This window comes from Nuphar pumila, chromosome 10 (assembly GCF_984573655.1).
Source record: "Nuphar pumila chromosome 10, dmNupPumi1.hap1.1, whole genome shotgun sequence".
NCBI lineage: Eukaryota > Viridiplantae > Streptophyta > Magnoliopsida > Nymphaeales > Nymphaeaceae > Nuphar > Nuphar pumila.
The window spans coordinates 4,653,269-4,668,698 of NC_143258.1; the positions used below are offsets into that span (position 1 = coordinate 4,653,269).

A 15,430-nucleotide genomic window follows, 5' to 3' on the forward strand; every position below is an offset into this window, starting at 1 on the left:
AAGAGAACAATGCGGATAGCACAGTAATCAAGTAAGGGCTCTTTGTTTCAATTGCCAACAATCGACGAGAAGATCATAACCCCACCCGGTCCTCTATGAACCGCACGAGTCACCCGCACCGTGTTTACGGCTCTATACTGACCAGGCCTTTAGGCCTGGGCTTTTTGGTTGACTGAGTCAGAAGGGGACCCCCACCTACTTGGCTGTTCCTACTTGCTATCTGACTGAAATGCCGTGAAACCTCGAGGCTTAATGCTAGCAGGCCGGCGATACTATGGTTGTAGTTCCACAACTTAGAAATCTTAAGAACGAGGATGTGTGGACTGCAACTAGGACTCACCCTTGTGACCGTTAAGACATAAACGGGTGTATCTTTACCCACGTGGTACCATTGATAAATGCTGAACGAAAAAGCTGTGCCTGACTTGGTTGAATTGAGTTCAGATTTGCCTAATTCCACGATCCCCAAGTGTTTTTTGTAACAGATCATCATGAAGAAAAGATCATCACGATTTGCAAGTTCCTGTCTGGCTGGCTGGTACTAGGGCCTTGTTACCTTACAGTCTAGCAATCATCCCAGCTGCTAAAGAAATACTATTATTGTTGGTGTTGTTAAAATAGAAATGAAACTGCAATTGTCATTACTCCAAGGACAATATTGACCCAGAATTACCGAACAAAGATGGTGCTGCTCATAAATTGAAAATGACTCAGAATGGTCTGATATCTTCTACCACACTTTCTCTCCTTTTCTCCCCAAAATTTTCCTTTGGGATGCCTACTCCTTTCCCTGTGTTGAAGGAAAAGCCATTTCGTGTAGATGTGTTAGTCTAGAGTTAGCCTCAGTCAACTATGTGTCTGTTTTGTGCATAGTGATGAAAGGTTAGGGTTGCAAATGGGCCAAATTCAGGAAGAGGAATTTGCAAAATTTGACTGTTTCTGATCCAAACTGATTTGACTTATATATTTTGGGATCCAAAGCCAGACCCGTTTACATCCTTTAATGAAAGGGTCGGTAATTTTAGGACTCGTTTGTTACACACAAAGTGAGGAAGCATTTTCGTGTGGGAAAGGGCTGCAAGAAAGTCCACTGGCATAATTGATACGTATGTTTTTCGACACCTCTTATATCCATCATTGGTCAATATCTCTATCACATGGATACGGCCCCAGATACGGGGACATGAACATTTTTATGAGGTTTCCAATATGAGTAGTACCGAAGAGGATACATAATGGGAGTCAAAATGGAGCATTCCTGTGACATTTGCTCATGGAACATATAATGTTATGGTTATGGCATGAAGGACATGAACAATGGAGGCCTCAAACCGCTTTTATTGGATCTCACCTCTGATTTCAATACAATGGTAAGGACTATACAGCCTAGAATACAATTTTGTAAACTAGCTATCAGTCTTTGGTCACCTTTTGCATTGATAGGTCAGTTTGACACCCTTATTTTTTTTAAAGGAAACCAACACCACTATTGAGTTACCAAATCTTCTTCCTCTCCTTTCAAGTCATCCTTAGTGAATAAAATTTACAATGTCGAACAATTCTATTTACATTTCGCTTCCCTCCGGTACCTGCAGAAAGAACAAGGATTAGATTAACTAGCAATAACTATACAGCAAGGGACGCCAAAAGGAAACTTTCCATATCCGTAAAAATATAACTTTGTAATACATTTTTTTACACCAAAATATGCTACATGCTCTAATCCAAGAGCAACAAGGAACCTTAACTCATAAAGCATATTGCCAACAGTCATCAGAAATGAAAAAAACCCCAAGTGCCAAAAGCAAAAGAAAATGATCCGTTTTAAGTATGACATATAGGTAGAAAGCAAACTCCGCCTGTGTAGTTATACACTGCCGGTCCCAAGCCCGGATAAAGGAGGAGGGTTGCGGTAGGCCTGTGACAGCCAGCATAAAAACTTTGTCATATCCTATGAAAATGAACCAATATGAGAATTTCGTTGGGGCGTTCCCTACTGAGCGACGCGTTGTACTCTCTAGGCCCGGAGGCAGTGATAAATGTGCAAGGGTTGCTAGGTCGTCGCCCAGAAGCGACGCGTCACACCGGCGCCCGGGTGTGGTGTCAAATAGGCAAGGGTTCCCTCACTTTGTTGGACGGGTGGGGGTAAAGAAGTTAGTCCAAGACCATAAAATTAGGTTAGCCACTTGGAACATAGGGTCTTTAACTGGTAAGTTGGTAGAGTTAGTAGATGTTATGTGTAGGAGAAAGATTGATATTTTATGTCTTCAAGAGACCAAATGGGTAGGTGAGAAAGCTAAAGTGATAGAACCTTGGGGATATAAGATTTGGTATACAGGAATAAATAGGAATAGGAATGGAGTAGGGATTGTTATGAGCCGTCAGTTTATAGATAATGTAGTTGAGGTCCGTAGGAAGGGTGATAGAATTTTACTTATTAAATTAGTATTAGGTACAGATATTATTAATATTATTAGTGTTTATGCACCTCAAGTAGGTTTAGATGATTCCATTAAGCATCGATTTTGGGAAGATTTAGATGGAGTAGTACAAGAGACATCTTATGGAGAAAAGCTTTTCATCGGCGGTGACCTTAATGGACATGTAGGCATTAGTAGGGATGGATTTGAGAATATCCATGGAGGCTATGGTATAGGAGAAAGAAATGAAAGTGGAGAAAGAATTTTAGATTTTTGTTTGTCCTATGATATGATCTTAGCAAACACTTGGTTTAGGAAGAGGGAGTCTCACCTAGTAACATTTAAAAGTGGGGTTAATACGAGTCAGATAGATTTTTTCCTACTTAGAAAGAGAGATAGGGGTTGTTGCATCGATTGTAAGGTTATACCAGGAGAAAGTGTAGCTACACAACATAGAGTCTTAATTTTAGATCTTAGAATTAGACAATGCCGCAAAAGGGATAGACATAGGATAGATCCTAGAATTAAGTGGTGGGCACTGAAAGGAGCTAAACAAGGAATGTTTGTAGAGCAGGTAGTTAAGGAAGTTGATTGGTGTCTCGAGGAGGATTCAGAATCAATGTGGAATAAGATAGCGGGTGGTATGAGAAAAGTAGCTAAGGAGGTATTGGGTGAGTCTAAAGGCGGTGCACCACTAGGTAAGGATACATCATGGTGGAACGAGGATGTCAAATTAGCTATTAAGGTTAAAAGAGAGTGTTATAGAAATCTAAGTAAGAGTCGTGATAATGAGAATTTGGAGAAGTATATGATAGCAAAGAAGGAAGCTAAAAAAGTTGTTCGAAACGCGAGGGCTAAGGTATATAAGGAGGTTTATGACAAGTTGGATACCAAAGAAGGCGAGAAGGATATTTATAGGCTTGCAAAGATGAGAGATAGGAAATCGAAGGATTTGGGTATGGTTAGATGTATCAAAGATGAAACGCAAAGGGTTTTAGTCAAAGATGAGGAGATTAAGGAGAGATGGAAAGATTATTTTGATAAGCTATTTAATGATAGTCATGCTCAAGATCTTGGAGACTTCTCCATTCCTTTTCATGAGATAAATCGTGACTTCATGCGCAAGATTCAAAAGAAAGAAATTGCAGAGGCTTTGAAGAAAATGAAATCAAGAAGGGCAGTTGGTCCAGATGGTATACCTATCGAGGCTTGGAAATGCTTGGGAGAGAAAGGTTTAGAATGGTTGACAAATCTTTTTAACTTGATTTGGCGAACAAATAAGATGCCTAATGAGTGGAGGAAGAGTACTTTGGTGCCTTTATATAAGAATAAGGGTGATATACAAGATTGCACAAACTATCGTGGTATAAAACTCATGAGTCATACTATGAAACTTTGGGAGAGGGTGATTGAGTCTAGGTTGAGGAAGGTTGTCATGATATCGGAGAATCAATTTGGTTTTATGCCTGGAAGATCAACTATGGAAGCTATACATCTTCTTAGACAACTTATTGAAAGATATAGAGAGAGGAACAAAGATTTGCATATGGTTTTTATTGATTTAGAGAAGGCATACGATAGAGTACCTAGGGACGTTCTCTGGTGGACAATGATGAAGAAAGGTGTTTCTCTCAAGTACATTAGTATAATTAAAGATATGTATGAAGGAGTAGTAACCAATGTCCGCACTTGTGGAGGGGTGACAACCAATTTCCCGATAACGGTTGGGTTACATCAAGGATCTGCTTTAAGCCCTTTCCTATTTGCAATAGTGATGGATGAGCTTACGAGATCAATTCAAGAAAATGTACCGTGGTGTATGTTGTTTGCTGATGATATTGTTTTGATTGATGAGTCTAGAGCTGGGGTTAATGCTAAGTTAGAATTATGGAGACAGACATTGGAAGCTAGAGGTTTTAAGTTGAGTAAGAGTAAGACTGAATATATGGAATGTCGGTTTAGTAAGCAACGAAGTAGTGATGGGAGTGTAGTGAAGCTTGGTGAGCAAGATATACCGGTGAATGATTATTTCAAATATTTGGGATCCATCATTCAAAAGTATGGAGAAATTGATGGAGATGTAAATCATAGGATAAAGGTTGGGTGGATGAAATGGAAAAGTGCTACTGGAGTGCTGTGCGATCGTAGAATGCCATTGCGGTTGAAGGAAAAGTTTTATAGGACGACTATTAGACCCGCTTTACTATATGGTACGGAATGTTGGGCTGCCAAGAGACATCATATTCAAAAAATGAGTGTAGCTGAGATGCGGATGCTTAGATGGATGTGTGGAAATACAATAAAAGATAAGATTCGGAACGAAGAGATACGTAAGAAGGTAGGTGTTGCACCCATTGAAAATAAGATGCGAGAGAATCGTTTACGGTGGTTTGGACATATTTGGCGAAGGCCTAATGATGCTCCAGTTAGAAGGTTGGAGAAATGGGAAAATATATTAGTTAAAAGAGGTCGGGGTAGGCCTAGGAAGACTTGGATGGAGATGATAGGAAAGGATATGAATGCTTTGAACCTCACCGAGGACATGGCGTTGGATAGAAATGATTGGAGGAAAAGGATTCATGTGGAAGACCCAAAATGAATTTCTTTTTTGGTTCATATCGCTGACCCCAATTGTTTTGGGATGAAGGCGTAGTTGTTGTTGTTTGTTGTATATAGGTAGAAAGCAGGTACGGTAAGACACTGATACCAAGATATGACATGAAATTTCTGAAAAGATGGATACAAATGCATACAAGGAACCGCACAATTCACGACATCTTACAAATTCCTCCATGTATGAAGTCACAATCTGTTAATCATGAACTAAAAATCTAAAACATGTCAAAGATATATAACTAACTAATAATCGATAATCAATAAATATAGACAGTTTTTATCCTTTTCATTGATCACAAGTTCACCGAATCATAAAATGGACAATATGGGTTGTCTGAGGCCCGAAACTCTATTTAATTGTACTTAAAAACACCCAGTACCACTATATATTATATGTCGTCGCAGTACAACACGGGTATGAGGGTCTGGTAGAGTAGCCATTTTACATAGCTTTTTTAATATTTCTTGCAGAATCTGAGACAGGCATAGTTTTCAGACAAACAACACACTTCAATTTATTGGAAGAAAAATGAAGAAAACACAAGAAAAATTATGGGAAATTCCTGATCAATCACAGGCTTATAATAATGATATTAGTCATCTACTCATTTAATAAAATCCAAAGAAAGATCCACCACATCGCAGGAGGCATTTGTTTAACTCCTGTGAGAACCACATCCCAGGAGACGTTTGTTTAACTCCTGTGAGAATCACTATTTTACCCAGATGAGAGTGATTCTCATTGGATCCATTCTCTCACGTCAAAGCAAATGTGAGAGAACAGGGCATAAGAAAACAAGTTGTTTTCTCATTTGCTGCCAGGATCAAAATCACAAGAGGCCCCTTGTGATTCTTATTATACATGTGATTCCAAATCACATTTGATTTGGAATTGTATGGACGGTGGCAAAGTGGCAAAGCAATGGCACCCCCGGAGACAACACATACTGCTATGAAGCATGACAATCCAAATACAGAACATCATGCACAACTATCATTTCCATCAAAATAATTCCTATTGATTGATGATGATGTAGCTGATAGAGGGGAAAGAGAGCCTCAAAATAGTTAAAGATAACTTAGCAACCTCACACCCAGAAAAATGAAGTTGTACCACCACTTAGGGAACCATAAAGTTAGGGAACACAAAGTTTATCAGAACACGAAAAAAAAAATATGGAATCCTAACTAGCCCTGGTTCTATTCCAGAAGAATCCTTGCCATAGCAAGCAATGGCGTAATTGCATCTAGCAAGCTGAATTAGGGAGAATGAAAAATGACAAACTCTAAAGAAACATTTGGAAAGCTTGAAGATGACATGCTGAACAAACGAAACACGAAAACTGTGTGACCATAAACCAATATAGCATTAACAAGCAGTAGGGTTGCAAACGGGTTGGATTCAGGAAGGGGCTTTTGCAAATTTTGGCTGTCCCGGATCCGAACCGGTCCGGCTCCCCAATGTATTTTCTGATCCGAAATCCGAACCATTTGCATCCCTAACAAGTAGGTGATGGAAAGCCTGGATACAATCTAACACAATTCATATGGACATGGATGTGTATAGGATATCAAATCCTGATCAAATATGTTACACGAGAAATAAGTACAATCAAATAAAAAAGCAACATAGGTACCGAAAATTCTATCAAAATAAAGTGAACTTTTCATATGCAGCACCTTAACCTAAACAGAAACTCAACCAACTGGAAACTATGTAAAATATTTGCATAGGAACCCTATAATGCTCATCAATGAAACAAAAGCAAGCAAATCCTCACACTCGTGGAGCCAGGGCGAAATGAGTGCAAATTAGGTCAGGAATATCTGTCACCATAGGGGTACCATTGGATCATCTTCATCCTCAAGATAAATGGCACCAAAACCAATGGTTAAGGCTCATGCTATGGATGGACCCACAATTATTTCTCAAATTGCAGATAATATGCTATGGGTGGTTAATTTTATTCTCATATACTAAAAACTGGATTTTATGGTCATATGTTAAAAGTATGTAACAAGGCCGAAAATGCCCTAGTACAGTGTTAGATCAGGAGCCCACTTTCCGACCAAATGGGAATGCGGTAGACTCATGCGAAGAAATATCTATTTAGAAAATCCTACCATTATAAAGAAGAAATGATCAGCCAGGTTATATTTTTCACACCTGCTTCTGCTTTCCAGGAACAGAGAACAAAAAGAAAGTGAACTCTATTCTAAACAATCATATTAATGGCAAGACATGGCAGGCAAAAGTCCAATAAAGATGTCAGTGTTACACACTGCCTGGAGTAGGATGTTTAAGGAATTGGGCTGTTGGAAAAATCAAGGGCATCTGAAATGGGATTCTGTGAATCTCCTGTGTGTCTACGAGCTCCTTCAAATATGTTCACTAAATCACCAACAATAAGAGTTCCACTAAAAATACCGAAATGAACACTCAAAAGAACCACAAAAAGGGTTCACACACAAATACCCACTAAATGGGTTTAAGAACAAGAGAAAAAATAATAAGCTTATTGATTGTAATCCACACTAAAAACATACCTTGAGTGGTGCCCCATATTTATACACAAAGCAAAGGGGAAATGGAGAGTCATTGGGCTCCCAACGGCTCTATTTACCGTTGGGAGTCCAATGACTCTCTTTGTATTGACAAGTCAATACTTTGACTAGTTCAATACAAACAAAACAAACTAAAAAAGTTAAAAAATAAAAAAACCTAGTTATACTCATAGTTACGGTTGGATAAACGAAAGTTTGTCCAAGAGAAAGTAAAATCTAGGAGCAGTGAGAGGTTCGTTGAAGAAATCTGCCAATTGATATTCTTAAGTAACATAGAGAAAATCAATAGTGTTGTGTAGGAATTCCTCTCTTACATAGTGACAATTCATCTCAATGTGTTTGATTTGTTTGTCGAAGGTCCGGTTGGTGGCAATGTAAATGAAACTTTTGTTGTCACAGCATAGTCGTGATGGTCCTTTACTCTGAATACCCATGTCATCCAGTAATCTCCTTAGCCAGACCACTTCCATAGTAGTTGTAGTCATGACTTTGTACACTGCTTCAGTTGATGAGAGAGAGACTTTCTGTCGTTTCTTGCACCTCTAAGAAATCAATGATTCACCTAAAAATACACAAAAAGCAGTAGTTGAGTGTCGATTATTTGGATCTCCTCCCAAGTAAGCATCAGTATAAGCAATTAAATCTAAGGAAGAATAAGCAGACAAGAAAAGTCCTCAAAAAACAGAAGTTTTAATATATCTAATAATGCACAAAACAGCTCTCATATGAACAGTGGTAGGAGCATGTTGAAATTGGCTTACTGTGTGAACTACATGCACAATGTCAGGTCTCATAATTGAGAGATATGATAGTGCCCCGACAAGTTGTCTATAAGGTGTTGGATTTTCAAATGGTTCTTCATCATCAATCTTCATTTTGACATTGATAACTTCAGGAGCGTCGACATTTTTCTCATCTGAGATACCGGACCTGTCAATAATATCTAAAGCAAACTCAGATTGAGTCAGCAAATAACCTCTAAAATAATAAGCAAGTTCTATACTAAGAATTTTTTTTTAAAAACCTAAATTAGTTATTTCAAAATGTATTTTGAGAAGCCTTTTAATGTTTTCAACTCCCTATTTATCACTTCTAGTGATAATCATGCCGTCCACGTAGAGAAGAAGAAGAATAATACATGCATCAGAAATCTTAACAAACAAAACTGTGTCAGTCAGATAAGATTGAAAACCAAATTCAAGCATAACTTGACTAAACTTGTCATACCAATCCTTTAGTGTTTGTTTAAGATCATACAGGGACTTATCTAAACGAAGAGGTTTTCCTTTAAGAATAACTATGCTAGGTGGCGGTTTCATATAAACTCCTTTGGCCAAACTTCCATTGAGAAATACATTTTTAACATTCATTTGATACATAGGCCATTTCTTTACGTAAACCAGAGCTACTAAGGTCCTAACTGTGGTCATTCTATCAACTGGAACAAAGGTTTCCTCATAATCTATTACATACTCTTAGGAATATTTATTGGCAACTAATCTAGCTTTATACCTTTCAAAAGTTTCGTCACTCCTGGTTTTAACTTTATAAACCCATCGACAACCTATAGGATTCTTTGCTAGTGGAATGTCTTGAATAGTCCAAGTATTCGTCTTCTCTAAGGCATTCAATAACACTCTCATAGCTTATACCCACTCAAGATATTCCTTGTCTTCAGCATAGTTGGAAGGTTCTATGTAGGAATGTATTAATGCAATGTAGGCTTGATACTTAGGTGAAAAAGACTCATAGGACACAAAATTTTCAAGGAATTTTTACACTCTAGATGACCTTCTTGTTTGTATCTCTTCCTATTTTTCATTACTGGTATATTTTTTGAGAGCACATGGATGTTCTAAATTACCACGCCTAGAATATTGAATACAATCTTGATCTTTATAGGATGATTCTTCACTTATCACATCATTTTTAACTTCTTGGTCTTCATCAATATCCCACTCACTAATCTTTGGAATTAAATCCAACAAAAAAGAATACTCATTTATTTTCTTAGTTTTCTCAGTTTCAAAAAAACTTTCCTTTTCCAAAAAAGATGCTTTCTTTGACACATATAACCTTTTAGTTTTAAAGTCAAAACATCTGTAACCTTTTTTATTATTTGCATATCCTAGAAAAACACAAGGAATAACACGAGGAGAGAGTTTGGCATTTTTGTCAGTAAAAATGAAACACTAGCATCCAAAAACCTTTAACCTAGAGTAATATGGGATTTGTTTGGAAAAAAAATCAATAGGAGATACATTTTTTAAGGAAGCGGATGACATTCTGTTAATAAGATAAACTGCAATTAGAGTGGGTTCAGCCTAAAAAACTTTAGGTACTTGATTTGTAATAAGTAAAGTCTTTATTGTTTCTATAATATGCCTATGCTTCCTTTCAACTAAACCATTTTGTCGAGGGGTATAATGACGTGATTTTTTATGTGATACCGTATAGGTTTAGGTAATCTTTAAATTATCTTGTTAAAACTCTCCTCCTGAATCAATGTAAAAGATGAAAATATCATTCTTAAATTGTTTTTTGACTAGAATATGAAATATCAGGAAGTATGAGAAAACTTCAGACTTATGTTTAAGAAAATAAATCCAAGTGGGTCTCGTAAAATCATCCACAAAAATTACTTAATACATAAAACCATCCTTTGATATAACAGGTGCAGGTCCCCACACATCCGAATGTATTAACTCAAGTGGTCGAGAAGAAACAAATGTTCTTTCTTGAAAAGGTAATCTCTTCATTTTACCAAGAACACAATTTTAACATGTAAAATTTTCAAAATTACAAAGATTTTTCATATTTGGAAAAAACTGGATCTAAATATACTAGGATGGCCAAGTCTCTTATGCCATAGATCCAAATTCACTTTCTGAACATTACAACAAAATGCATTCTTGGGTATTTCCAAAAAAATCATATAGTATAAGCCTCCTTTTCTATAGCCTTCCCCAATAAGTTTTCCTAACTGGCGATCCTACACTCGATAACCCCGAGAGAAGAAGGAAACATTACATCCATAGCCATGGTCAGATAATTGAGAAACAAATAAAAGATTTAAGTTAAGTTTATGAATATATCTAATTTATGGAATACAAAATCTTTTTGAGTTTTGAGAGATGTTTTCAAATTTTTTTATTCCTTTTATCTCAAAAGATGTTTCATCGGCGGTGAAAACATTTGACCCACTTAAATTATGACATTCAGATAACATATCACTATTTGGTGTCATATGAAAAGAAGCACCTGAGTCAAGAAGCCAAAGAGATTTATCGAGATCGGAGACGTTGAAAGAAGAGACCGTGGCTCCAGTGGATGAAGATACTCCTTTGAGTAGAGGTTGAAGAGCCTTCATTAATTGCGTAAAGGACATGTTTTCAATGGATGGTTCACTTGACTCTTGTAGAGGTCCCCAACAGAGGCAACCTTCTTCTCATAGGGTTTCTTCAATTTAGGACAATATGTTTTAACATGTCCCGGTTGACGACAATAGTAGCAAATAACTTTCTTTCTTTCATACTCATTGCCTTGCTTCTCATCATTTGGCCTTTCATAGTATTGGGGTTTGTAGGTACGAACATAGTTTTTCGGTCTAGATACGGCTAGAATCGAGTCATCATCACACTTTGAGATTATCTTTTTAAGCCTATTTTCCTCCACACATAATTCTTCTATCGTGTCTTCTATCGAAAGGATTTTCCCTCAAATGAAGAAGAGCGGATTTAGTAGATTCAAACTCTGATCTCAATCCATTGATAAATTAGAAAAAATGCTCTGTATTTATTTGATTTTCACGGAGTTTTGTGTCTTCCGGACAATGCCACTTTTATTCAAGAAGAGTCAACTCTTCCCATAATTCGAACAAACTATTATAGCATTCTCTAATGCTCTTGTCCCCTTGAACCATATTTCATATTTTATCTTGTAAGTTTACACATGTGCAATATCTTTAAGAGAGTACATTCTCTTAAGATAATCCCATGCATTATTTGCATGTTCGAATTTAGCAAGACTAGAACACTTCTTGATATCGAAGCTACTAATAAGCCAAGACATAACCTTGGCATGTCTCATTCTCCATTCCTTCTACTTTTTCTCATAAGTGGTTATTGCCTTATTTTTTTCAACCGTTGTAAGAGGTACCTCTTTCTCACATTATACTTTGGTAAGGATTAGTTTAAGTCAGAGTTATCGGAAGCGCCTATAGATTAGGGAAAGCGCGCTTCTCCGATACGCGCTTCGGAAGCGCAAAACGCGGCACTTCCGAGACACACAGGGAAGCACATGATTCAATTAGGAAGCGTGTTTCCCTTTAAAAGGATATGTGTTTCCCTTTAAAGGGAAGTGTGTATCCCTTTAATGGGATACGCATATCCCTTTAAAGGGAAACGCGCTTCCCTTTAAAGGGAAACGGGCTTCGGGTGAGCGACTTATTTAAAAAAAATTAAAATCGATGGACAAGTTTGCCCTTTTTTTTAACCTTTTTTACCAAAAAATTAAAAGAAAAAATTTTCTTAATAAGGGCAAAATGGGGATTTTTGAAAACCCATGAATAAACAAAAATTGAGAGGGCTAAGGGTTTTTCTTTTTCATCGAGCAGTCTGTCATACAACTCCTCCCTCTCTCTCTCTCAAGTTTTTGGACACCGACCGGTGACCTCCATGACTTCCGGTCAGTGTTGTGAGAGGCGTACACCTCAGTACCTAAAGCGTACGCCTCAGAGGCGAAGCACACGCTCAAGGTACTGAGGCGTTGCAGTGAGGCATAACCCTTGTAACAAACAGGATGACCTTCCCTATCAACACCATTCATGTAGGCAGCTCCTTCAAGACCCGACCCCAGTTCCTCCTCCATTACCGAATCGATCTTCGAATCTTTCCTCCATCGGATCGTGTTCTTCAACATCTCGAAAGCCTCACTCACCTTGAAATCTCTAACCCTGAGGAACTTCAGCAGAACAACATTAGTACTGTCAAGATTCTTGTTGGGCAAAAGAGGCACATCCCATAAAGAGATATCCTCATTTGACTACTTGGGTGTTCTCAATTTCATTGTTTTTCTCACTATCAGCCATTTCCTCTCCCTCTTTTGCTTCTTGTGGAGTCTCCTCTTCCTCGGCTGAGGCTTTGGCTGAAGAATCGACGACGAGCTCGTTTTTGAGAATTGATTCTTCCACCTTGGACTTGAGCTCGTTCAGCGCCTTCCGCTCGGGCTCCAACAAATCGGAGAGGAAATTGCTCTCTTCCCTGAACGAAGCAGAGTTCAATTTCTTCTCAGAATCCATATCCTGGCTCTCCTCTGCCTTCTCCTCTTCGGACTTCTCTTCTGTGGCATCATCTGTAGGCACAGGCTTTTCTTCGGTCGCCGATTCGACAGAAACTTTGGCTGGTTCAGCCTCCTTTTCGGCCATAGTGGTGGCAGCGGCGGGCTCTTCCGCCTTGGTTTCGATGGGCTTAGAGTCCTCAGCAACCGTCATCTTTGATGCTAAGTCTGGATGTTATCGGAGTTCTTTCAGGTATAACTCCCCAAAGAAAGAAAGCGCGGTGCTTGCGGATTCTGAGTTGCGGGCTGGTTCGTGACCCCTTTGTCATGAGCTCCATGATCGGTATGTATTGGAAATCCGGCGGGGTTGGTGATGTGTGCCAATTGTTCGAAGAAATGCCTCAACCAGATGTTGTTGCTTGGAACGCCATGATTGCTGGGTTCCTGAAGAGGGAGGACGTGGGGTCTGCTCGGGCTTTATTCGAGTCGATGCGTGCGGAGAGGTCTTTGGTTACCTGGAACATCATGATCACCGGCCTAGCGCAGAATGGGATGTCGACGGATGCGCTCGAGCTTTTCCGGCGGATGCAAGCCGAGGGCTTGACGCCGAATGAAGTCACGTTGGTTGGTGTTCTTTCAGCTTGTGCTAAATTGGGTGCGTTGGAGGTCGGGAAATGGGTGAACAGGTACATCGAGAAGAACGACATTAAGTTGAGTGTTTTCTTGAGTGATTCCCTCATAGATATGTACGTGAAAGGTGGAACTTTGGAATACGCACGCCAAGTGTTTGATGGTATGTGTGAGAGGACAGTGGTCTTAAAGCTTATTTTATTATTTTCATCATGAAGCTTACGCTCCAACGCCTCGAGGCTTATGCCTCGCTTCATAACATGCTCAATGCCCCGCTTCGCCTCATCGCATTTAACAACCTTACTTCCGATGACCTCCACCAACGTCCAGCGACCTCCATCAACTGGCGATGAGGATGTTTAGGTACGTCCCTTTTTCCTTTCGCTATGACTCTCCTCTCACTCTCTCCATTTCTTCTCTCACTCACTGTCACGCTCTCTCGCACCCACTCGGCTGGGCTTTTTTTGGTCACGCTCTCTCGCACCCATTCGGTTGGGCCGTTAACAACTTGTTTTTTTTTTGGGGGATCCCGATTTCTAGGGGTTCCCTCTTTTTTATTGGTTTGCAATCCTTGTTCATTTTTGCTCCTTGATATTGTTGGTTTTTTTGTTAGAATTTGAGAGAAGGATTGTGGTGAGTGAGGAAATATATATCATTTTTGTGATTTTTTTGTGAATTTTTTATTTGATTCACTGTGAGGAAGTGTTTTCTTTGGTTTGTGTTCTGTTTTGGGATTGCTCAGGGTTTTTATGCAGAATTGAATTGGTAATTAATCTAGATTCTAGATGTGGTTTTTTATTAACTTGTTTTTCTTTTTGTTACTTTCTTTTCTTTTGTTTGATTGCGAGAATGTTGGAGTGAAAAGGATTGATTGGGTGAGTGATATGTGGAATGTGGCATTTGTCTATTTATGGGAGAGAATGTTGTGAAATCTTTTGAATTGAACTGCTACCATATCTAATATATGGTTGAGAGAATGGAGATGATTTTAGATGTTGCAGGGTTGTTTTATAGGCGGATGGAAACTTTAGCGTGATCAAAATGCTTATTTCATGTGAGAATCAATACCAGCAGACGCACCCACTCGATTGGGCCGAGTTGGGTGCAGTCCATGAAACTGACCCATTAAAAAGGGTCTGCCGACTCTGCCCTAATATAGATATGTATATATGTATTAATAAAATAAAATAAAATAAAATATATTTTTTGTGTTCACTCTCCTCCAATCATTTTTATCCAATGCCATGTCCTCGGTGTGGAAGACCCAGAATAATTTTCTTTTTTTGTTCATATCGCCGACCCCAATTGTTTTGGGATGAAGGCGTAGTTGTTGTTGTTGTTGTTCACTCTCCGTCCTTTGCTGTTAGTAATAGCTTTTTTAAAGTGTTTTAGACTGATGCATATACTTTTATGATGCAGGTATATTTACTTGTTCTTTGCTTCACTAATGAAAATCACAAACTACGATCTCGACAATTATGATGATGTGGATGATTCTTTTTGAAATCTGGAGCATGAATCGTCTAGTACTGTTGGGAATGGCAATGCCAGAAAGGGTAAGGGGTCTGATTGTCCATATCAGTTTGAGGAAGGAAAAGAAATTTTTTTGAAGAGGAAGATGATGAAGAATGACTTAGATGAGTACTATAATGAAGATGACCAAGAAGTAGAACCACCTAGCATGTTAAAATATATGTAATCAATATATATATATATATATATATGTTTATCACACACTACCCGATAAGGGGTAGTTCTGTAAACTCGCCCAATAGGGGCATTGTAGTCTTTTTTACTTTTCTTCTTTTTCCTTTTTCTTTTTCCTATTTTCTTATTTATTTTTTGTTTCTTTTTTTTTTTGTTCTTTTTGTGCATTAAATGCACAGCCATTGGGGGGCCCAACAAAGAGACATTGGGCCCCC

At 38.5% G+C, this 15,430-nt stretch overlaps 1 protein-coding gene across 1 annotated transcript; it reads left to right on the plus strand.

Annotated features, from left to right (window-relative positions):
• Window positions 1-13,274: 13,274 nt before the first annotated feature.
• LOC149823310 (pentatricopeptide repeat-containing protein At5g48910-like) lies at window positions 13,275-15,012 on the plus strand. Its single transcript, XM_090019918.1, has 4 exons — window positions 13,275-13,671; window positions 14,122-14,141; window positions 14,251-14,273; window positions 14,928-15,012. Exons 1-4 carry the CDS (start codon window positions 13,275-13,277, stop codon window positions 15,010-15,012), a joined length of 525 nt encoding a protein of 174 aa, XP_089876044.1.
• The last annotated feature ends 418 nt before the right edge of the window (window positions 15,013-15,430 follow it).